This window comes from Leptodactylus fuscus, chromosome 4, assembly GCF_031893055.1.
Source record: "Leptodactylus fuscus isolate aLepFus1 chromosome 4, aLepFus1.hap2, whole genome shotgun sequence".
Classification (NCBI taxonomy): Eukaryota; Metazoa; Chordata; class Amphibia; order Anura; family Leptodactylidae; genus Leptodactylus; species Leptodactylus fuscus.
The window spans coordinates 209,208,584-209,233,203 of NC_134268.1; the positions used below are offsets into that span (position 1 = coordinate 209,208,584).

General features: G+C 45.1%; 1 protein-coding gene across 2 annotated transcripts; it reads right to left on the reverse strand.

Moving 5' to 3' along the window:
- Nucleotides 1-307: 307 nt before the first annotated feature.
- On the reverse strand, nucleotides 308-24,530 carry CROT (carnitine O-octanoyltransferase). Of its 2 annotated transcripts, XR_012715475.1 has the most exons (18): nucleotides 24,423-24,530; nucleotides 19,532-19,666; nucleotides 19,028-19,152; nucleotides 16,530-16,711; nucleotides 15,804-15,928; nucleotides 15,210-15,318; nucleotides 14,820-14,913; nucleotides 14,603-14,728; nucleotides 11,413-11,514; nucleotides 11,174-11,257; nucleotides 10,988-11,095; nucleotides 10,756-10,886; nucleotides 10,549-10,672; nucleotides 9,251-9,329; nucleotides 8,142-8,235; nucleotides 7,342-7,461; nucleotides 2,841-4,478; nucleotides 308-2,199 (listed from the first exon to the last, which is right to left on the reverse strand). XR_012715475.1 is itself a non-coding variant. In XM_075271645.1 (17 exons), exons 2-17 carry the CDS (start codon nucleotides 19,644-19,646, stop codon nucleotides 4,358-4,360), a joined length of 1,839 nt encoding a protein of 612 aa, XP_075127746.1. In that variant the 5' UTR covers nucleotides 19,647-19,666; nucleotides 24,423-24,530; the 3' UTR covers nucleotides 308-4,357. The 2 variants fall into 2 exon arrangements, 1 of the variants encoding a protein (XP_075127746.1); XM_075271645.1 differs by having other exon boundaries at nucleotides 308-4,478.
- Between the last annotated feature and the right edge of the window lie 90 nt (nucleotides 24,531-24,620).

Genomic DNA, 24,620 nt, shown 5'->3' on the forward strand with positions numbered 1-24,620 from the left:
CGTTCCTGAGCTATCACTTCTGTTAATTTCAGTATCCAATCTGCCAACCAGGTTCTCTACTATCAGGTGGGCGGGCTCAGACTACCTGCTGCAGCCCAGGACCGCCCACCAGGCAACAGAGAGCATAAATAGTATATTGGGTTCTCAAACTGATTGCTCAGGAATGGAGGGAGCTAGTGAAAAAATTCCAACCGTGCCTGAATCAGCAGAGTGACAATTATTGAAGGATGTACAGCTTTGGACTTAGCAGAGGTGTCGAACGGTCCCCTTTAAATACAGATATATTATAGAACAAATCACAACACAATCTGTTTTATTGGTTTATTTCCTATGTTAAGATTCTCAGTGATAACAGTCCGGCCAGTCAGACTACAAGGCCTTCTCCTGTACAGCAGCTCTGAGGTTGGATGTGTACAGGTAGAGATACATTCAGTCTGACAGTCATGTGTACAGTCATGGATCTGATCCTATATCATCATAGTGACTATACAAGTTCCTGAAGATTAATAATACACAGGCCGGGGCTATCGCAACGTATCGGAATCTCAAGTATAGGCTAAAACCTCTCTCATAGCTTGAGGCCGAAGGCTGCACTACTGAGGATCGCAGGATTGTCTTATGAGATTTTAGACGGTTGGCAACTATGATAGGAATGTAAAAATCGTAAGGAGACATGTTATCCTCAGGATCTTTCAGTAGTTCAGCCTCGGGCATTGGGCCTGACAATTCATCACCTTTTAATGTATGTCAGGTCACTGCGCCTTTTGGACCTGATTTGCGGCTTTTCTGCATTAAAAAAAAAACTGCGCCAAAATCGGCTGGAGGACACGCTATAGTCAATGGAGCCAAGAGGAGAGCCCCTTTAAACTGCTGTATTGCCCCGGCCTATGTACCGATAGTGGATTATGTAAACAAAGAAGCAATCAATGGCCACCAATCACGTGATCACTATTTCCTATCGTTCACATGCAAAGAAGATGAAATCTGATTGGTTGATGAGCGATGTTCTAGTTTTATCACCTATTAGCCTCGTGTACAGATTACAGTCACATTGTAGGCCATAACACGAGGACTCGCTTCACTTCTCCTGTACATTGGATGCTATGGGCAACGTGGCCACTCTTTCCTGAGACACGAGTCCCTAAGTGTATGGTGTGGGAACTGGTGACCCGTAGTGGTGAGAATATGCAAAAATTTAATTATCTGCAATCCAAAACCCTTCACATTTACATCAGTTGGAATTTCTTGTATATCCCATACTTGGACTGGACATTACCCATTCTATATGGGCTCCATCGATTTATCGTGAGGGGGTTTTATAGCGTCGGCCTTGACGAAATTTTTTTTTAGTAAGTTATCATCACGATTATGACTATTCATAACTATGGAATGTAGTTTATTTAATGATTTGTTGGCAATATTAATAGTCAATTTGGTAAGACTACATGTCGCTATATACAGTGCAGGCAGCCAATACGCGCGCTCAGGTCTTATATAGGGGTATAAGGGGTCAGCCCATCCAGTAGGTCCCAATCCTATATTTTCTTACCATTCCATGGACAGTAACAGATCCGTTTTTTTTATTTTAACATTGATTTCTATGTGAACGGACAGCCTTCAATACTCGGCGTGACCTTTGCCCTTTGCCTTCTATCAGTTCTTCTCGGTACTTGCAGACAGTTTTTGGCAGGGAAGTTGTTCCCGCCGCTATCTTGGAGAACTAAGCCCAGATCTTCTGTGGATGTAGGCTTGTCCAATCCGTCTGTCTCTTCATGTCAGACCAGACAGACTGGATGATGATGATGAGATCAGGGATCTGCGGGGGCCGGATCATCACTTCCAGGACTCCGCCTCCAAAGGGCAAAGGTCACACCAAATATTGATGAGATTATATTTCTACAGTTAATGGGATGGGGTTCCCAATTGTCAGATGTTACTAATCTGATATTGATGGTCTATCCTAAGGACAGTCATCAATGTTATTGTCCTGAAAACCCCCTTTAACATTCTTAAAGGGGTAATCCAAATTATTTTTCAGAGTTAACTTCTGTTTCGGTTCCTCATCCCTTGTCCAGATTGGTTATAAAGTGTGTCTCACCCTCCGGAGGAGCCGTTCTGTCCTGCATTACACAGACAACCATTAATATGAATGGACACAGTGTAATGCTCAGTTTCCCCTGAGGTGGCGCTATAAAGAAACTTAAAGGGATTCTACCATTAAAACCTTTTTTGTGGATAAGACGTCAGAATAGCCTTTAGAAAGGTTATTCGTCTCTTACCTTTAGACGTGATCTCCGCCGCGCCGTTCCTTAGAAATACCGTTTTTACTGGCATGCAAATAAGTTCTCTCGCAGCGATGGGGGCGGGCCGCAGTGCTCAAACAGCGATAGGGGCATCCCCACCACTGCCAGAGAATTGTCTCCAGCGCCGCCTCCTTCTTCGTCCGCAGCGTCATCTTCAATGTCTTCTTCCGGCGCAGGCTCGTAACTTCTAGGCAGAGTAGACTGGGAAAATGCCATGGGAAAATGGCTGCTTGCACAGTATTGTTAGCGGCCATTTTCCCGTGGCCTGTACGCCTGCGCAGTCTGCTCTGTTCAAGGCTTGAGGCCTAGATGTTAAGAGCCTGCACCGGAAGAAGACATTGAAGATGATGCTGCAGACGAAGAAGGCGACAGCGCTGGAGACACTTCTCTGGCAGCGGTGGGGATGCCCCTATCGCTGTTTGAGTGCTGGAGACCGCCCCCATTGCTGTGAGAGAACTCATTTGCCTACCGGTAAAAACTGGTATTTCTAAGGAACAGCGCAGCGGAGACCACGTCACCGTAGAATCCCTTTAATACTGACAACCAGGCTTCACCACAGATCACAGCTGATCCCCGGGAGATGCTTAATGTCAAGAGACCTTGCTAATAAGAAGGGATTGTCCAAAGTGGAGCACCCCTTTAAGTTAAGAACTACATCTGCCTCCAACATGGCCGCCTCCAGAATACAAGCGACAGACTTCTATTTAACAACTACCCCTATAGATTTATTCATAAGAATTGAAATACTGCTCTGGATTTATTACATGATTATTTTATAAATGTATTAGTTATTTATTTTTATAGGTTTTTTTAAGGGTTTAAAACTAATTCCAAATTTTTTTTATACAAATTAAATTTTTTTTATTATTTTTTTTCATGTAGATTGTGAGCCCCATATAGGGATCAGAATATACTTTTTTTTTTTTTCCTATCAGTATTTCTTTGTAGAATGGGAGGAAATCCACGTAAACACGGGGAGAACATACAAACTCCTTGCAGATGTTGTTGCTGGTGGGATTCGAACCCAGGACTCCAGCGCTGCAGTGCTAACCACTGAGCCAATGTGCTGCCCCTTAAATTAAGTTCTATAAAAGATTGTAGACACTTTTGAAGCCCAAAATTTTCCTACCGTACCTACATTGTAAATTAATTTAGAAATCTACAGCTGGATCTTGCAGCGTCTAATATACTCTTTAGCGTCTTACAGTGACTGAACCTAAAACATTACAAAATAAATCGCAGCGCACCCTGCCGTGCGGGGGAGGGGTTGTGATAAATGGCTGACACGTCTCCATGTAACACACCGCGGCTCGGGTACGCTTTAGTAGGATTCCTAGGAGGTTGCATTGTTTTTGCATTGTCTACTGCATTGGGTTTTTTTTAGGACCCGCATTTGGTTTGCATTGTTAGGTCACCGTACAGACAGAGCCAGCTGCATTGTGGGGTACAACAGATACCATAGCAGGTACTGCCCCCTGCAGGTTCATTGAGGTGGTGGGAGACCAACTGAAACAAAATGGCAGTGTAAATGCTTGTACCTCTTACCCTTCTTGACCAATGGGCATCCATTGATATAAATTAGTCTGGGGTCTTCCTCTAGATCGGAGCTGGATGTGGCCCTTGGATTGGTGCCACCTACCCTAATACTGCTCCATACAGTACATGTCTCTATGAATACAATCTATTCACGTTCTGCCCCCTAGTGGTTACTGACATGGTTACAAGCTGAGATTGATTCCACCAACCTATGTTTCTTTTTTTTTGGTATAAAAGATAAGAAGGCACCATAGGCAGTTGCATAAGTAAGCACACCCCTGAAGCCAAAACAGCAGCATACATTGCTATTTCTGTAAAAAAAAAAAAAAAAATTCTAAGTGGAGCTTCCCTTTACATGTATAGAGGACAGTGAGGCTGGCTCTGCCTGTAGGGCGGCGATGGTGGGTCCACCTTTACAAGTATTGCTCTGGAAGGATTTGTAAACATTGTGCTAAAACCATCTGCATTATATCTGGAAACAAAAAGTTAAAGACACACAGGCTTGTGGTGGTCGCCGACTACAGCTGAGGACTGACCATCAGCTGGACCATGTCATTGAAGTTCTGGAACACGGTCCGGCACAGCTTATCGGCGTCGGTTTCAGGGCAGGAATTCCAGGCCGTGCAGGCGACCACAAATCTGAGAAAGCAATGGACATGGGAAAAATGAGAAAAAAATTGGCACGGAGATTTCAGTGATTTGGCACGGAGATGTCTAGGATAGTTAAAGGGGTTGTCCGGAGGACTCTTCAAGATGAGCCTGGTTCTGACCCTCAAGTCATGGGATTGGAACCTGTGTTATCAAGGATGGAGTGACCCTGGGGTCAGAACACTAGTTCCAATTATGTGACTCGGAGGTCGGAACAGGCATCAAGCAACCTAATATTACTCCTCTGGACAATGCCTTTAATAGAGGAGGAGGTCCTCTATTAACCGCTTCCCGCCGATGGCACTTTTTGACTTCCTGACCAAGCTCGATTTTTCAAAACTGACATGTGTCACTTTATGTGGCAATAACTTTGGAAAGCTTTAACTTACCAAAGTGATTTTAAGAATGTTTTTTCGTAACACATTGTACTTCATGTTAGTTGTAAATTTTGGTTGATATGTTTTGTTTAATTATGAAAAAATTTGGAAATTTGGTGGAAATTTTGAAAAATATGCATTTTATAAAGTTTGAAATGATGTGCATTACATATAGATTGTCAGACCGCCAAAATAATATCAGAAATCTCATGTCCCAGATCTCTGCTTTATGTCGGCATCAAACTTTAGTCACCCTTTTAATTTTTACAGACATTATAAGATTTACAAGTGAAACAACAATATTCAAAATTTTCAAGAAATTTCCAAAACCCATTTTTTAAGGGCCTAATCCAGTTATGAAGGCGTTTTGAAAGACCCTTGTATTAGAAACCCCCATAAATCACCCCATTTTAAAAACTGCACCCCTTAAATAAGCCAAAACAACATATACCTAGTAATTTAACCCTATAAGTGCTTAACAGGAATTAATACAAAATGGAGGTGAAATTTTCAAATTTGAATTTATTTTACTAATATTTTCATTTAGCCCTAGAATTTGCACATTCACAAGGGGTTAAAGGAGAAAACGCATCCCACAATTTGTTAGGCAAGTTCTCCCGACTACCATAGTACCCCACTTGTGGGTGTAAACTAATATATGGACGCTCAGCGAGACGCAGGAGGGAAGGCGCGCCAAGGAGCTTTTAGAGGGCAGATCTGGCTGTGATCAGTTTCAGGAACCATGTCGCAATTACAAAGCCCTTGAGGAGTCAAAACAGTGGAAACCTCTAGAAAGTGACCCCATTTTGAAAACCGCACCCCTCAAAGAATTTATCAAGTGATGTAGTGAGCATTAGTAACCCCGAAGTGAATATGTAAGCTGTGCGGAGTAAATTGGGTACACCAAATCCCATTCTATTTTCCCACCAGCTCCTATGACGCGGACGGGGAAGAGGGGCATTCTGGGGGATCAGTGCTGCTGTATTATCTCTCATAAGCTCTAAATATGGGGGGTCCCCTGAAAACGCTCGCACCGCTTACAAATTTCCTTCTAGTCGCAGCCACTTATGTCCTAATGATTTGGCGACTTTTGGGGTTTTTGTCTTCACATTGTACAAGCTAAATTTGTATCTTCTGGCAATGTGGCCATATGAGGGCTCGGTGTTTGCGGTATTAGATGAGCTTCTCAATGCCACCATTTTGGGCCCTGTAACTTATTGACTACATTTTATTAACTCTTTCTGGGTGGAATGTAAAAGGAAACATCAATTCTGGCATTGCTTTTTAGCATTTATTTTTTTTCGCGTGCAGCGTACAGCATAAGTAACATGTTACCTTTATTCTGCGGGTCGGTACGGTTATGGCGATACCTCATTTATATGATTTTTTAATGCGTTGCTATTTGTGCAGAATAGAATTCAATTCAGGGAAAAAAATCAATTATTTTTGCATCGCCATCTTCTGAAAGGCATAATGTTTTTATTTTCCGCTAGACAGAGCTGGTTGAGGGCTTATTTTTTGCTGGAACACCTCTTCTTTTTATTGTTACCATTTTGGTTTTCATCTGACCATTTGATTACTTTTTATTGAACATTTTGTAAGGGAAAGGTGGTTAATAATCATTACTTTGTGCGGTTTTCTACGTTTTTTTTTTTACGACATTCGCCGTTCGGGTTAAATAATGTTTTAATTTTATTGTTCAGGTTATTACGGACGCGGCGATACCAAATATGTAATGTTTTTTTCTATTTTTCTTTATTTTACATAATAAAACATTTTATATGAGGAAAAAGGGATTTTTGGGGCTTTATTTATTTATAATTTATTTTAAACTTATTTAAACTTTTTTATTTTTACTTTTGTCCAACTTTTTTTTTCTGTCCCCATGGGGGATTGAAGCAGTGATCGGCTGATCACTGCTTCAATAGAGATACGCTACAATACACGTGTTGCACGTGTATTGCAATGTAGAGGAAGCTGTCAGCCTGTGTAGACGCACAGGCTGTCAGCTTCATTTACGGCAGGATCAGCCAGGTGCGAGGACGGGGTAAGTGAAGGGGCAGACCCGGGGTCACTGATCAGACCCCGGGCTGCCCCCTACGAACACCGGCACCCCCCGAAACCGGCGCGGGGGGTGCCGATCGCCAACTTAAAGTGAAACCCGGAGAGGTCAACATGACCGCCGGCATATCAGGGGTTAACAACCGCGATCGGACCCGGTTCCGACCGCGGGTGTCACGGGGCATTGTCAGCCGTGTATTACGGCTGACACCCGCTGTGCATGGTGCGCACACAGTTTCTGTGTGCGCACCATGCATCCGCAGTAATAGTACGGCGGTTTGCGGGAAGCCCTTCCCAGCAGCGCCGTACTATTATGGTGAATGTCGGGAAGGGGTTAAAGCAGCCACACCCTCATTCTGCAGTTTGCACTGTAGACATTAGGACAATGCGTTACACTCCATAAGCTGAGGACTTACCTATCATCTCGGATTCTATAGAAGAAGCCATATCCATCATGTATCATGGGAACTACCGCTCCGTGGACTTTTGTGTAGCCGACAAGGCTAGTGGACAGAACAAAGTTGCCACCTCCTCCGCTGTGGACAAACCAAAAGGACACAAAGTTAATGCAAACATGGGGTATCCTATGGATCTCTGATATTAATACCTACATTTGGTAAATTTAGAACCTGCAATACCATGCCGAACCACTTGGTGTGCTACTGTCCATGATCAAAACAAGCATAGGGAACTCTTAACTCAGACATAAGGTTACTTTACACTCCATTTGATTCCGAAAGGTCAAGTCACTATTTTAATGAACTTCATTAAAAACCTACTAGTATTTGCTGTTGTAGAATTTAAGTAACTCCTTCACATAGCCGGCTGTGCTGCTGAATCTAACAAAAACCTAGTATATTACATCTGGCTGGATCAGATTTCTCCCTCTTCTCCTCTTAATTTTAGAGATAACAGCAGAGACAGGGAGAAACAGAAGGTGGATAAAGAGAAAGCATCCAAGTCATCAGAGGAAGCAGATCACACAGGCTGTAGATGGGAGGAAAGTGCACACAGTTTGCAGGAGGAGGATGAATTACATGGAATCTTCCTTCAGGATTTTCAGCTTTCATTCCATAATAGGAATTTTACCCCTACCCTGCCTGGAAAACCCCTACAATAACTTGCACTAGAGAATACTAAGTTGCGGGAAAGTCTGTATACCATCCTATAGGGTGGTAGCTGAAATCAGCCAGTCCCATATCTGCCTTATAATCACCTCTTTGTGAATGCCGGGTCACTGTATATTTCTGGGACAGCAAGTCCTTGCTCTTTTGCAATGAGGAGAAGGCCCAGCAGGTGGCGATCAAATCCTAAAAATATACAGAATTTCAGAACACAAAAAAAATTAAATTTCACACTCCACATCACCCCGATGCTTTATTAATATGGTTCTCACTCTGAACATTATGGCTATGATTGGGGTATAGTACGGCAGTCTTAATAAACAGATGTGTTGAAATAAATTGTACCAAAATTATTAAAAAGCCTACACCTCATAGTAATTTTGGAGCATGTCAGGTGGTCTGTGCACCGGAAATCAAAATCTATGCCAGCTAGGGTCTAACATATGAACAAGCCCCCATACAACTGGTATACATACGCTGAGAAATACCCTCTATAGATGGTAGCTCTGATAAAGTTTGCTGCCTGCAGCCACCACTAGAGGGAGCTCATTGCATTGGAATGAATACAGCTACCAATGAACTCAATGGAAGCCATAAAAATCTCCTTACACTGTGCTGTCCCTAGTGGTGACTGCAGGAAAATGTAGTCAATTAGTGTTGGAAGCAGAAGATCTGTGTCGGGCCCCCTCCCACTATGGGGCCATTACATCTGCCTGCATTATACGTACACCACGGCTTGGAGTGAAGTATACTGCCCCCCTTCCTTTATGACTCTTTTAGGAGAGGACCTGCTACCTCTTTTGACATGTCTGAGCTAGTAAATATTTGTATTCCCCATTAGAGAACAATTCTGGAGTATATGTTCTTATATATGTGCTGTGCTGTTCCTCTGTTATTCCTCCTGGAAGTTTAACTCTAAATACACCTATACATGTTGCCAGTTGGGGGCGTGTCTCTGCAGACTTTGACATCCAATCAGTAAGAATGTAAGACATCTCATTAACAGGAAGAATACCCACAGCTGTTTCCAGGAGGAACAACAGAGGTACAGTGAAGATGTATCTGAAAGTTGTTCCTAGTTTTTTTGGTCATGGTGATGTCTTACTTTCCCTATACTACCGACTGCTGACATTGTAATCCTTGTGTGTACCTTGGCAGAGCGGAGTGCCCATGTAACCTGCTTTTATTTGCGTCCACTTACCTTTGCCAAGCTGGCATTCACTCATCATCTTGTTGTGCTTCGTAAACGCCTTGAGCATCAGTTCTTGTCGCTGGGCGTGCTGCACACAATGGGTAGAAAATAAAAAATTTATAGGCCGCCCCAGGGTATGCCATCAATACCGGACTTATTTACCCCTGCAGATCAGAAAAATAGAGTGCCAAGTCTACTTTATGATTTACCAGGCACAGTGCCATACGTTTGGTGGTGGCTATGCCTGGTACTGCAACTTAGCCCGCATTTAATAGCTGCAGTACTAGCTACAGCCACAATCAAGTGTATGGCGCTGTGTCTGATAATAAGGGAGATGTGGGACTCGCTCCCTTTATTTAGTTGCCTGACCCCCACCATTCAGGGATTGATGGCAGATACCGAAAGCAATGGTCCTGAATACCCCTTTAAAGTGTAAGTAAACTTTTTTTTTTTTTTAATGAATCTATAAGTTTAAGGGAATAAACTTTAAAAACAGGAGGAATAGTTAAAGACATAGGCACTTGTGTAGTGACATATATTTTACTTCTTATCTGAGCGATTTCAGTCCATACTTCATGCACAAGTAGGATCAGTTTACAATGACGTCTATGGAGAGGGGAGGGGCAGAGATATGAGGCATCCACAGTATTAAAGAAGCCATTTCTGTCAGGAGAAGGCTTGATAGTAAGGGTTAGTTCAAACGTGAATACCGTGCGGCGTAATTTGGTCCGGAAAAAAAATAGGAAGCGGTATTTGGACACTGAGGCATTTTTTGGAGGGGTTTTTGGTAAAAACCTCCTCAAAAAACGCCAGGCGATTTTTCCTCCCGGACAGTGAATGGACCTTAACTACGGCACAGTTTTTGCCTCCCATTCATTTGTATTGACTTCCTGAGGCGGAATCCGCCTCAAGAAAGGTCATGTCGCTTCTTTTTTCGTTTGTTTTGGTAAAAAACCTCTAGCGGTCTCCATAGGCCCCCATTGTGAGGGGGCAGATTATGACGTGGATTCCATGCCATAATCCGCCCCTCTGTGCCCAAGCCCTAATTCCTTATAACCCAGCTCTGTGGCGAACGGAAACTTGCTCTCTATAGGGAACACGTCTCTCTGTTCCAGAAGATCTCCTTTTGCTCCCCTCCCCTCTCCATAGACTTCTATTGTATAGATTTGATTAGTGGCTAAGTGAAGACACGGACACTAAGATATATTACAAAATGTGTTCTCTTCACCCGCACTTTGGATTTAAGAAAAAATAAAAGTTTACTCAGGCTTTAAGGGAAATTTTTTAGAGTAGAAGTCAGAACCTACAGTAGAAGAAGGGTCCAGCATGGCCCGGCACCAGGTCACAGCCTCCATTGTGCAAGGCCTCATGGTTTCTGTACGACCGTGATAGAACATCCTAGTCGTAGCGGTTTCATAGCAGCAACCGGGACTGTATAGGAAACAGAACGGATAAATTATTGTTAGTGCGGGGATTTGTCCAGATCAGAATACCCAAAATATTTTAACCCTTACCGTCCGTGAAGTTTGTAAAACGCCAATTGGAGGGAAAGCTGGACAAACGTGTCTGGGTGAAGTTTCTTCTGCTTTACAAGCGACTTCCCAAAAGACGTGAAGGCGTAGTTAGCGACCTGTAAATCAGAAGCCTGGGAACATGGCAGACAATGTCAGAGATAGGAGAAGGAAAGATTGACCCCCATACAGGGAATCATATCACAGCCCCTCCCCCATAAACCCAGGCATATACCTGAGTGTGATACTGAGCTTTGGCCAAAGCAATATCATTTAATATTTTCTCATCCACAGTGAAGACCAACTCTTCTGGATCTGGAAGCTCCCGCACGGAGGACGAGCCCTGCAAAGAGCAGGAGGACATTGTAAGGACATTGTACCAACCAAATCTCCAAGGTTGTTACAATGAGCGGCTGCGTACCTTCCAGCGCCCCTCGCTGGCTATGATGTTCCGATCAAGGTAGTCACATAATGCCACAAGCACCATGGCGTCGTACGGCGCATGCTGGAAAACCGGGAGAGAAAAAGAGCTGATAAGTGGAAACCTGGAGGAGCAGTCACCTCATCTACATCACAAACTGGATTACAATAGAAGATAACACCACTGACCCCAATAGTGACATATGTTACCCCAGAATAGACACTGATCATTTTACTTACATCACAATTGGAGCCAAATACGCCGTTGCGCCATAAGATGGAGTTGTAAGATTTGTCCCCCCAGCGTATAGTTGGGTCTCCAGCCAGGCCCAGCTTTGTTATCTGTAGGATAGAGAACATAGACAATTCTAGTCATTTAAAGGGAATGTGTCCAGAGCGCTGAGCTGTTGTCTGCAGTGATCCACACCTTTGTCTGAGACTCTGCAGCGTTTCTGAGAAGGTAGAGTTTAGAAATGAGGCGGGAATCGAGATATTAGTCAATGAGATGGCGCCCTGTCGAACCTCGCTACACTGCTATTTGTGTATAGACCTGTCCATAGCTCAACCACCTGGTGGACTCCGATGAGACAACTCCTAGTATTAAAGGATTTTAATACCAGTTTTACAACTTTCCCGGAGTGCTCCATCTGAATGCTGGTGTGTATGCGTGGCTGATATTTGTTCCGCGTCCTGCTGCGACCTGGGCAGAATCTGTTAAACGTCAAATTCCTACATGTGAATGGCTCCTAAATTTGCAACCTTGTTGATTCCTATTACATGGCATATTTATTATTGTTTATTTATATAGCACTATTAATTCCATGGTGCTTTACATTTGGGGGTTACATACAATACACAGAATATACAGGTAGATATAATACTAACAGTGACTGACTGGCACAGTGGGGTAGAGGGCCCTGCCCGCGAGGGCTCACAATCTATGAATAGGCCATTAGCGCTAAGCTGTTAGGTCACATGACTTATAGGGGGTGGATATTATCCATCACATGAAAAAAGGGGAGCAAAAAATACATAGTGTTAAGCATTAGAGAAACCACATACCGTATATACTCGAGTATAAGCCGACTTTTTCCAGCACATTTTTCCTCGGCTTATACACGAGTCAGGGTCCACGGAGCACAGAAAACTGCAAGGACCTGGAAGGGGAGGTCCTTTAGTGCTACTGCTCTGTGATTGGCTTGTGAATGAGGTCACGTGACTGTGATGTCATCAAAGGTCCTGTAGCCACTGGTATGTAACATCTGCAGATAAGGTTGAGGCTAAATCCTAGTAGCTCCGCCCACACCAGAGTCCGATCACATGGTCATGACGTCACTAGGATTTAGCATCTCCCCTGCAGATGAGTGGCCGGGATTCATTGTGTCTTATGGAAGATGTCTGTTGTATGGAGGAGAGGAAGCTGCAGTAACGTGACACACAGGGACCTTCCTTTAGTTACTCTGCCTAGTAATGTCAGGCATTTGGGGTTATTCATTTAGTTTCAGTAACTCCATGTGCCTCACATTAATAACAACCCCATCATGTCCCTCATATTAACCCCTGTGTGCCCCATATAAGGGTTACTAATATGTGAGACACATGAGGGTACTAATGAAGGACCTTAATTATGAAGAGACCTAATTATTACCTCCATATGTCCCACATATCACTAACTGTTATGTGAGGCACACAGGGGGGGGTTAATGTGAGGGACATGATGGGGTTAACTGCTATTACTATGATCCCCATGGAGTTACTAAGCTGCAATGCACATGACCAGTCTTTGTATCTGCAATGGTGGATTCCCCCCCCCCCTCTCGGCTTATACTCGAGTCAATAAGTTTTCCCAGTTTTTTGTGGTAAAATTAGGGGCCTCGGCTTATATTCGGGCCGGCTTATACTCGATTATATACGGTATGTGCCAACACAAGTGTGGTGTATGGTTTAAGTGCAATGTTAGTCAGATTTACACCCTTATAGTGAAAGGAAAGTATTAAGTAAATGCCATAAATTTACCATGTAGAATACTGGAAACAATGCTGACACGCGTTTCACCTGTTCTGGCTTCCTCAGGGGGTAACCTTGTATATGCCCTATGTTTACACATTATTTATATCAGTTTTCCTATGTATATGAATGAAGGAAGTGATGACAGTGGAGTAATACCAAAAACAGGACTTGATCCCATCAAGGGGAAAGCAGAGAACCCCGACCGGAAGGTTTAGTCATGATTTTTCTCAAATTGTTTTTAGGATACATTAAATATGATTTAATATTTGCCGTTAAATATACAACTGCCATATAATACATGCAATCTATATACATAATATATAATACATCAGTGTGAATGAAGCCCGTGATCTGTCATGGATCAATGCAGAGTATAAAGGCTAAAAACAAACAGGCGCACCCTACACTGAGCGGTGGATACAAAGTCCAGGCCCTATCGCATGTGTCTAATAATCCATATGACATGTATAGATAATGTACAGTTGGAATAATATATATATCCATATATATACTAGCTTTTACCCGCGAACTTCGTCTGCGGTGATTTGAGAATTGGGCGGACACAGACGTGTGAAACTGTAAAAGTGCTTTAAAAAGTTTGGTGGGATAGCAAATGTGATGTGTTATATTGTGTATGTAGTAATACAGACAATGTGATGTGTTATATTGTGTATGTAGTGATACAGACAATGTGATGTGTTATATTGTGTATGTAGTGATACAATGTGATGTGTTATATTGTGTAGGTAGTAATACAGACAATGTGATGTGTTGTATTGTGTATGTAGTAATACAGACAATGTGATGTGTTATATAGTGGAAAGCTATATGTAAATGTGAGTGAGTAGAGTGAGGGCTACTCCTGAGGTGACAGTAAGGAGTGTGCAGGCAGGTTGAGGCAGGAAATGCCAGGCAGTGTGTGTGAGTCTATAGCTGGGGCTAGGAGTCCTGCTTTTGTGAGTCTCCTGCTAAGAAGCCATGTTGTTTAGTGGCACCAAAAGTAGCCTATGACTCAATCCTGAGGGAAAACTATGTTTGTTGAAAATTGCACGCAAATCCGTCCTGGCGTTTTAGCGTGATTGAGGAACAAACATCCAAACTCACAAACATCCAAACAATTTATAATATTAGTAGGATATATATATATATATATATATATATATATATATATATATATATATATATATATATATATATATATATCAACCATCACATTTCATTATAAAGGGAGATAAAGGACCCCTGGTCTCCTGACACCGACACTTGGACTCTGGTAGATAAGTGAAAGAAGTGTATTACAGAGCAGGGGATGCATAATCAGGACACTAGGAAAGCTGGGGGGATGTGTCATATTCATTTGGGAGAGAAATGCCTCGATAAGACAATTTACGTATTTTTTTATATCATGTTCCATCATTACCTGGCTGTAATCCTCAGGGGATCCATGGGGACACTCATCATCAAGAGACACCACAAACAAACTGCTCTGGATCCGCTCCAGATGGGATAAATTCCTGGGGTCCAGGCTAATGAGGTGGTCACGAGACTATAAGAAACCGCAGAGACGGTGAAAAACTGCGAGATGGGTGGAGGAAAAAAAAACAAACTTGTAAGCAATTCAATAGAAACAAACCAACCAGGGCCCAGCGGGTTCTCTCCTCTGTGGTTAACGCCGACACTCCCGTCCCGTCCCGGCCACTCTGACAAATGTTCTGGATGTAGGAAAGTTGTCTAAGGGGAAATTACTTATCATTAAATGAGAAGACAGAAGAGGCCGTCTACAGATATCTAAGTACACTGGACACCTGTCACCACTGGGACTTATCATATAGCTATCTATCTATCTATCTATCTATCTATCTATCTATCTATCTATCTATCTATCCATCTATCCATCCATCCATCCATCTATCCATCCATCCATCCATCCATCCATCCATCTATCTATCCATCTATCTATCTATCATCTAAACACATATGTATATATAAGGATATATGTACCGTATATATGTTATATCACAGTGTACCTCAATAGTTCTGGAGGAGAGAGAATCTGTCCATTGAGAACAGCTTCAAAGGAGAAGATCTTCCCCCTGCACATGGCGATCAGGTGACTTGGACAGCTGCCTTCCGATTCTGAAAAGAAAATATAAAATTACAAGGGAGTAAATGTAAGATTCTGACCACTATGTTAGTAAAGAGATTGTCCACTTTAGAACATGATAAGCCAGGTTAGTGCATCCTATTCCTAGCAATCAGAGGTGACGACAAAGAAACCAGCAACAACTGGTCAGATTCCCCATACTGCCTCCACAGGAGAAAGGAAGCATTGCACAGTTCTCATTGTGCTGTCCATGTAATGCATACATGTGTGGGGTCCTCCAAAACTGTTGGAAGGTTTTGAACACTGAAAATTATAAAGAATTATAAACCAAACGTGACAGTTTTGGAAATTGCAGCATTTCCGCTGCGGGTATTTTTTTGTTATGTGTGAATGGGATGCTCTAAAATCTTTGCACTTTGCAGAGACTCGTGTCATTTTGCTGCGGCTGTAGTTTATGCCACATGACGCCTCAGCCTTAGACTGGATTAGTAAACCTGCCTCATTACGTTTCACTCACCAGTTTTAAAGCAGTTGGAAATTTTATCTCTGGTCATCCCGGGGATTTTGCAGGTATTGAATAAATTTCGGAACTGGGACATGTCCAGGGGCGTAGACCTCGCCTTGTGCACAGGCAGCTTCTCCCTGTAATAGGAGGAGATCTATAATACAGCAGCCAGGTCAATTACACTGCGGTATACGGACTACAAATAGATCCAATATACTTAAAGGGGTTATCCAGCTTCCAATACATCCACAGCAGTGCAAAATGCTCACTGTTCCCTTGTGCAGCCTTTGCCTAGTTTTATCACTTGTAGCACTTGTTTACATGCAGTGAATCTGTGGATTACCTACATTTCCCAAGATTCATCTGCCTACTCTCATTCTCTGTGTACCCCTCCCTCTGCAATAAAATCAGATGTGAAAAATCACTCCCACATCATAGATCATGTGCTGCTGTGATGTTTCGTTTGCTGGCTGAACTGCTCACAGGGAGGGGTAGTGAGCTTGCAAATGAAACATCACAGCTGAGGTCAACGACCTCAAGATAAATCAGATGTTGATGTGGGATGGTTCAAAGTGATCCCATGGGCTGCATTATAGACAGCGGTTACATACCACGTTTGGTCCGCTTTACCGCCGCACCGGCAACACTTGTTATTCTGACCATACTGTACAGTATTTCACTATATAAGAATCAGAAAACCCCTTTAAGAACCATTGGTTAGTCTTAGGAGGAGCGCACCTTCTGATGAGCTCCCAGTACTTCAGTGTATAATAGGTTATTATGCTCCCTCTTTCCAGCTGGGTGCCCATTTTAGGAGGCCAGTAGTGCTCCAGGTAAGGGGCAGGGCCACCAAAATTGACGTTGAGCTGAGACGGCATCCGGACATCGAGATACGCTGCATTCAGCCACCATTCCTCCAGCTGAAAGACAAGACAAAGGCATCAGATAGCAGGAAACCTGTGTGTCCAATATTACTGCCCAGATGGGGGCAGTATAGAGCACTTTGGAGTTGATGGGAATATTCATTGCCGAGTTTTCCAGGTCACAGAATATTAAGTAGCCGATCACTGAGGCGTCTATTACAGGAGACGCATAGACTGACCCAAGAACATGACACGCTGTCTCACACCTCCGCCGACTCAATGGGATGTTGTTCTGATACTACACGGCCAGGCTGAAGATGTAGCAGAGTCGACTTTGTCACTCAAAGGGTACAAAATGGCTTTTAAACCAATCATTGTGCCACATAGGGGCCTTTGACAGAAGCAGAAACATATCTGTGAGGCTACAAATGGACGTAGCAATGTAGAAATGATAAACTTTTTGTGGATATGCAAATCAGTCTGCAAGTGCACCGGGGGCGGGGCCTGATTTGCCTATGGACAAGGGAAAGTGCCCTAGGTCTACTCCCAAATTACCACCAACAATGTCCTTTAAGCCACAGTTGATATATTTCAGCTTCTGCCTGTGTCGTGGCCACATGTAAGCAGATTCGGCATCATGGGATTTGTAGTACTCCGGGTATAGAAGATCATTGGTTTGGGAATGATGGTATGACTTCACGCTCCTACTGGGGTTCCAGTTTACATAAACTTCTAATACCCTTTCAGGGGCATTTCCAAGCTTTATCAATTCATAACAGATCCTTACGCTAGGTAAATGGAAGATCAGCAGCGGTCCTCACACTGGGGACCTCCACAGATCAGCTGTTTGAAGAGGCTGCAGCATTGGTGTGATCGCCCAAGCCTCTTCAGAGAAGTCCAAGCAGAGACCAGACATTGGCTGTGCTTGGTATTGCGGCTCAGTCCATTCACTTGGATGGGACTGAGCTGTGAATTGGTCACGTGACTGCTGAATGTGCCGTCACGTGGCCTGTTAAATGTAAACAGTGCTCATTGAGAACCTTTACAGTTGATCCACAGTGGTCCCTGAGGTCACCATAAGACAAGCCAATCAACTGATACAGCCCCTGTAATTAAGGGTGCATTCACATGGTGCAGTTAAATCTGCACATGGCTTTGATGCAGTTTTTGATTTTACAGGTAGAACATGTTACATAAATGTCACTTGTAAAATAAAACACGACTGCAGCGAACATCTCATAAAAATGGCAGCCATGTGACTACACCAAGTCTACTACACTGCTTCAGTTTTGGGGTCAGGGGGTTTTGCAGTCGCCCCAGCCCCCTATTATGCGAAAGCAACAAGTCTTGTAGATGTGCCCATCAGAACGCACCTCCGTCACAGCGCTCTCAGGTTCCTTACCTTACAATGTAAGTAAATCCGCCTTAAGAAGAGGGGATTGACTATAACACCAAGTAATCTGACACTGATCCCGGGATACGGGGCCACGAAACCCTGCAGGGCTGAACCAGCCACGAATGACGATACCGCTACATGAAGCCAAATCTATGACCCCATGCGCACGGCCGAGTGTGCATCCAATGTAGAGCTGAGTTTGCAGGAGGGTGCACTCCGAGGACACTTCTCCGTGATGTACTCGCCTCCGATGAACCTGCTCTATAATCATCGGAAGGGAACAGACCATCGGACGTCTGAATGGAGCCTTAAATTCACATCCACGGTGTCATAGACATTAATGGGACTCAACATTTAACGTAACGTCAGCGCGACATTAGATTGCTACCTCCTATGACAGGCAGATGCTCCCTTATTGCTAGCGGGTAAGAACACATTGCCTATAGGTGCACCAAGGGTTAATATCCCAACAATAAAAACCAAGACAAGTCAGGGCTGCGGGTTTGTTTGCTAGACAAATATGTTTGCAGGATAAACATACAAAGCGGTGGATGTGGGGAGCGATGGCTGCCAGAGGAGCACGGGAACGGCGCTAATAAAAATATTAATGTGAGGATTCGGCGTCATACGGGATTATCATACAAGACAGAATATTGGGCTCCTATTCACAGTATATATCTAGTCAGGCTGACACCACTACAAGGATCGACTCACATCCTGAGCAGTAGACCTAACGCAGCCTATGTTTTGTAGGGTGAGGCCTCAGCTCAGTCCCATTCAAGTGAACAGGGCGCAGCTGTAATACCAAGTATAGCCGCTACGTTAAGTACGGAGCTTCGCTTGGCATTCAGTGAAGAGGCCACATCGCTCCCCCAAATGGTGCAGCCTCTTCCACCAGCCCTTCAGTAACAATCCCCGCGTCGGGCTCAATCCTAAAGAAAACCCCACTAAGTCCAATCCTATTATAAAGCACGTACCCAGTTCTTCCTGGTTCTCGCCCTCTCTAGCAGCTTCTGATGAAGTTCCCGGCCAATTCCACTTCCAAAGTCTTTCACGACGTTACAAGTCTTCTTATATTCTTCCTCATTCAGGAAGGGTTTTACTAAAAGGAACAGAATAGGTCAGAGGGATATGGGGACAGGTTACACTTTGCATCACATGGTAATAGGTAAGTGCCTGATCTTTGGGGGGGGTCCCGCGTCCCTCATTTGAATGAAGCAATGGGACGAGGAAGAGTCCAGTGTATTGGTGAGCTCCTTGTGTAGCCCCGTCTCCAACCTATGAGGAGCATCTACAAGGCGGGACAGGATCGGCATGTCAATCAAGGGGCTGGGGGTTTTAATTAATGGCGATTATTTAGGTCCTATCTGAGAATATATTGGACGAACCTTGCGGGGTCACATGGCGTCGTGACGCTTGTACGTATGTGCGAGTGTCATCTACATCCAATAAGACAGGGCAGCAACCTACACATACATTACCTGATTCACAGTACTTAGACAAAGACTCTTCAAGGGACGGAACGGGGAGAGGAGGGAGAGAGTCCTGGTACTGAAATGTCCTCTCCTCTACAGACTCGAAGACGTGATTCTCCATGATGAGTATGAGACAACCATCTGCAGGGAGAGGGAGAAACACAAAGGCATTACATTACCGTGTGATTTATAGAGTGTACTGCGGTAGTAACATAGTAATACAATGCTATAGCAGCCAATACACACGGAAACATCCATGACCATAGGAGCCCCTTTATCAATGCAAATCCGACTGGCCAGAAATACAAGAAATATCACCCTGGCTTTGCTGCATTTTGCCTTACGGTCATAGTATTTCGTCAAAATTTGGCAGCAGCCTTGTATAATGGATAGAAGTACACACTGACAGAAGAAATACCGCACCCAGATGGCAGCAAACCTGGGCATGCAGTTATTTCTCAGACATGTGTTGTCTCTCATAGCAGGATGGACAACTGGCGCCAGAAGGATAATGCTCGCCCCCATACACAAGGGTTTCTCAGGAACGTCTCCACCAGATTACAACACTTGGTCACCAGATTTATCGCCAATGTAGGGGGTGTCCGCTTCACCAACCTATAAGAGTGCAGGATCTACAGGGCAACACCTGTGGTAAATGTACTGCTATATACCATACACAGCCTGTATATACCTCCATGTCCTGCTGTATCTCATCTTGTATCCAGACTACAGGTGTAACATCTGTGGTAAATGTACTGCTATATACCATACAGAGCCTGTATATACCTCCATGTCCTGCTATATCTCATCTTGTATCCAGACTACAGGTGTAACATCTGTGGTAAATGTACTGCTATATACCATACACAGCCTGTATATACCTCCATGTCCTGCTGTATCTCATCTTGTATCCAGACTACAGGCCTGTAACATCTGTGGTAAATGTACTGCTATATACCATACAGAGCCTGTATATACCTCCATGTCCTGCCGTATCTCATATTGTATCCAGACTACAGGTGTAACATCTGTGGTAAATGTACTGCTATATACCATACAGAGCCTGTATATACCTCCATGTCCTGCCGTATCTCATCTTGTATCCAGACTACAGGTGTAACATCTGTGGTAAATGTACTGCTATATACCATACACAGCCTGTATATACCTCCATGTCCTGCCGTATCTCATATTGTATCCAGACTACAGGTGTAACATCTGTGGTAAATGTACTGCTATATACCATACAGAGCCTGTATATACCTCCATGTCCTGCCATATCTCATCTTGTATCCAGACTACAGGTGTAACATCTGTGGTAAATGTACTGCTATATACCATACACAGCCTGTATATACCTCCATGTCCTGCCATATCTCATCTTGTATCCAGACTACAGGTGTAACATCTGTGGTAAATGTACTGCTATATACAATACAGAGCCTGTATATACCTCCATGTCCTGCCGTATCTCATCTTGTATCCAGACTACAGGTCTGTAACATCTGTGGTAAATGTACTGCTATATACAATACAGAGCCTGTATATACCTCCATGTCCTGCCGTATCTCATCTTGTATCCAGACTACAGGCCTGTAACATCTGTGGTAAATGTACTGCTATATACCACACAGAGCCTATATATACCTCCATGTCCTGCCGTATCTCATCTTGTATCCAGACTACAGGTGTAACATCTGTGGTAAATGTACTGCTATATACAATACAGAGCCTGTATATACCTCCATGTCCTGCCGTATCTCATCTTGTATCCAGACTACAGGCCTGTAACATCTGTGGTAAATGTACTGCTATATACCACACAGAGCCTATATATACCTCCATGTCCTGCCGTATCTCATCTTGTATCCAGACTACAGGTGTAACATCTGTGGTAAATGTACTGCTATATACAATACAGAGCCTGTATATACCTCCATGTCCTGCCGTATCTCATCTTGTATCCAGGCTACAGGTGTAACATCTGTGGTAAATGTACTGCTATATACCATACAGACCTGTATATACCTCCATGTCCTGCCGTATCTCATCTTGTATCCAGACTACAGGTGTAACATCTGTGGTAAATGTACTGCTATATACCATACAGAGCCTGTATATACCTCCATGTCCTGCCGTATCTCATCTTGTATCCAGACTACAGAATAGAGAACAATGGGGGAGGATTTGCTAAAAATAAGGAGACTTTTTGGTCTATTATGTAAAGTGGAGTTGTAGTTTAAATTTTGGAATTTCTGGATCTTAAAGGGTTAAAAAATGTCGGCTTTCTTCCACATAAGAGCTGCCCCTGTCCACGAGTTGTGTCTGGTTTCGCAGCTCCACTGAAGAGAATAGAGCTGACGTGCAATACCACATACATCCTGCTACAGGAGAGGCGCTGTTTTAGGAAGAAAGCAGCCATGACTTTCTAATCCTGGAGAACCGCTAATGAGATGTCAGAAGCATTATAGTACCAGCTGTGTTCTGGGCTGGGCGCACTCCGCCGATAAGATCTGTTAATAACACAGTTACAGATTTCAGTGCGAGCAAATCCTGGTGTGAACTGAACTCTGCCCCAGATCCGGAGGCTTAGCTTACAATCTATATGCGCGGCTGCACAAGCGGTTTATCTCAGAGTGTGGGGGCAAAGTATAGAATTCAGAAGGTGCCTGCCAATTACTGGGCAGCTGCAGAACGCCCCCTATGATGGCGAGCTTTCTACAACCTGTCCCGATTCATAACTAGGTGCCCAATGCCGGTCCCTGCTCATGACTAGATGCCCGCGGGCAGTCCCTGCTCATGACTAGATGCCCGCGGGCGGTCCCTGCTCATGACTAGATGCCCGCGGGAGGTCCCTGCTCATGACTATAAGCCCGCGGGAGGTCCCTGCTCATGACTATAAGCCTGCGGCCGGTCCCTGCTCATGACTATAAGCCTGCGGCCGGTCCCTGCTCATGACTATAAGCCTGCGGCCGGTCCCTGCTCATGACTATAAGCCTGCGGCCGGTCCCTGCTCATGACTATAAGCCTGCGGCCGGTCCCTGCTCATGACTATAAGCCTGCGGCCGGTCCCTGCTCATGACTATAAGCCTGCGGCCGGTCCCTGCTCATGACTATAAGCCTGCGGCCGGTCCCTGCTCATGACTATAAGCCTGCGGCCGGTCCCTGCTCATGACTATAAGCCTGCGGCCGGTCCCTGCTCATGACTATAAGCCTGCGGCCGGTCCCTGCTCATGACTATAAGCCTGCGGCCGGTCCCTGCTCATGACTATAAGCCTGCGGCCGGTCCCTGCTCATGACTATAAGCCTGCGGCCGGTCCCTGCTCATGACTATAAGCCTGCGGCCGGTCCCTGCTCATGACTATAAGCCTGCGGCCGGTCCCTGCTCATGACTATAAGCCTGCGGCCGGTCCCTGCTCATGACTATAAGCCTGCGGCCGGTCCCTGCTCATGACTATAAGCCTGCGGCCGGTCCCTGCTCATGACTATAAGCCTGCGGCCGGTCCCTGCTCATGACTATAAGCCTGCGGCCGGTCCCTGCTCATGACTATAAGCCTGCGGCCGGTCCCTGCTCATGACTATAAGCCTGCGGCCGGTCCCTGCTCATGACTATAAGCCTGCGGCCGGTCCCTGCTCATGACTATAAGCCTGCGGCCGGTCCCTGCTCATGACTATAAGCCTGCGGCCGGTCCCTGCTCATGACTATAAGCCTGCGGCCGGTCCCTGCTCATGACTATAAGCCTGCGGCCGGTCCCTGCTCATGACTATAAGCCTGCGGCCGGTCCCTGCTCATGACTATAAGCCTGCGGCCGGTCCCTGCTCATGACTATAAGCCTGCGGCCGGTCCCTGCTCATGACTATAAGCCTGCGGCCGGTCCCTGCTCATGACTATAAGCCTGCGGCCGGTCCCTGCTCATGACTATAAGCCTGCGGCCGGTCCCTGCTCATGACTATAAGCCTGCGGCCGGTCCCTGCTCATGACTATAAGCCTGCGGCCGGTCCCTGCTCATGACTATAAGCCTGCGGCCGGTCCCTGCTCATGACTATAAGCCTGCGGCCAGTCCCTGCTCATGACTATAAGCCTGCGGCCAGTCCCTGCTCATGACTATAAGCCTGCGGCCAGTCCCTGCTCATGACTATAAGCCTGCGGCCAGTCCCTGCTCATGACTATAAGCCTGCGGCCAGTCCCTGCTCATGACTATAAGCCTGCGGCCAGTCCCTGCTCATGACTATAAGCCTGTGGCCAGACCCTGCACATGACTATAAGCCTGCGGCCAGTCCCTGCACATGACTACAAGCCTGCGGCCAGTCCCTGCTCATGACTACAAGCCTGCGGCCAGTCCGTGCACATGACTATAAACCTGTGGCCAGTCTCTGCTCATGACTACACCGATCCCCTGATGCCCACAACCTTCTCTTGCAGCTTCCTCAGGCTCGGAGTGCTTTGCAGAGTGACACCTCCATCCTCCGCCGCTCCAGCTTGTGGACTCCTGACATATTTTAATAAAAGCTTACACATGCACAATGTCTTCCTATGGACTGTAAATGTCGTGCACCAGTTATAACCTGACCTGCTGCTGCAGACTCTGAGTGTGGCCCCGGCTTACTGCATCAGTCAGGGGCCACATTGCAATGTATAAGTGCAACCTGTGACATTTTCCTATACATAGCACCCCCATGTGCGCCCCCTGCTGCTGCATGATGGGAGCAGTGCTCTAATGGCCCCATGGATGACTCCTACACTAGTGATGCTCAGATCTAGAGTTGCCCTTTAAATCCGGTCCATAATGACAAAGCGCCCGTAAAGCGGCATGGACTGTCACGCGACTCGTAGGTGAAGACCACCAGTCCCTACAGGCCCCGCCCAGCTCCCGGTGTAGCCGCAGCGTCCCGTTACCTGTGTCGCAGCCTCCGTGAGATCTCCCTCCGTACTCACTGCTCAGCGTTCACCTCTACCCTAGATAATCTCCAATTACCCAACACTACGGTACAGCGGATGGGACAAACAAGCGAACTGTGCAGTGATTGGATACACAGAATAGAGCTGTCAGGAGAAAGCCCCTCCTACTGGGCGCGGTCAAGCCCTACCATTGGC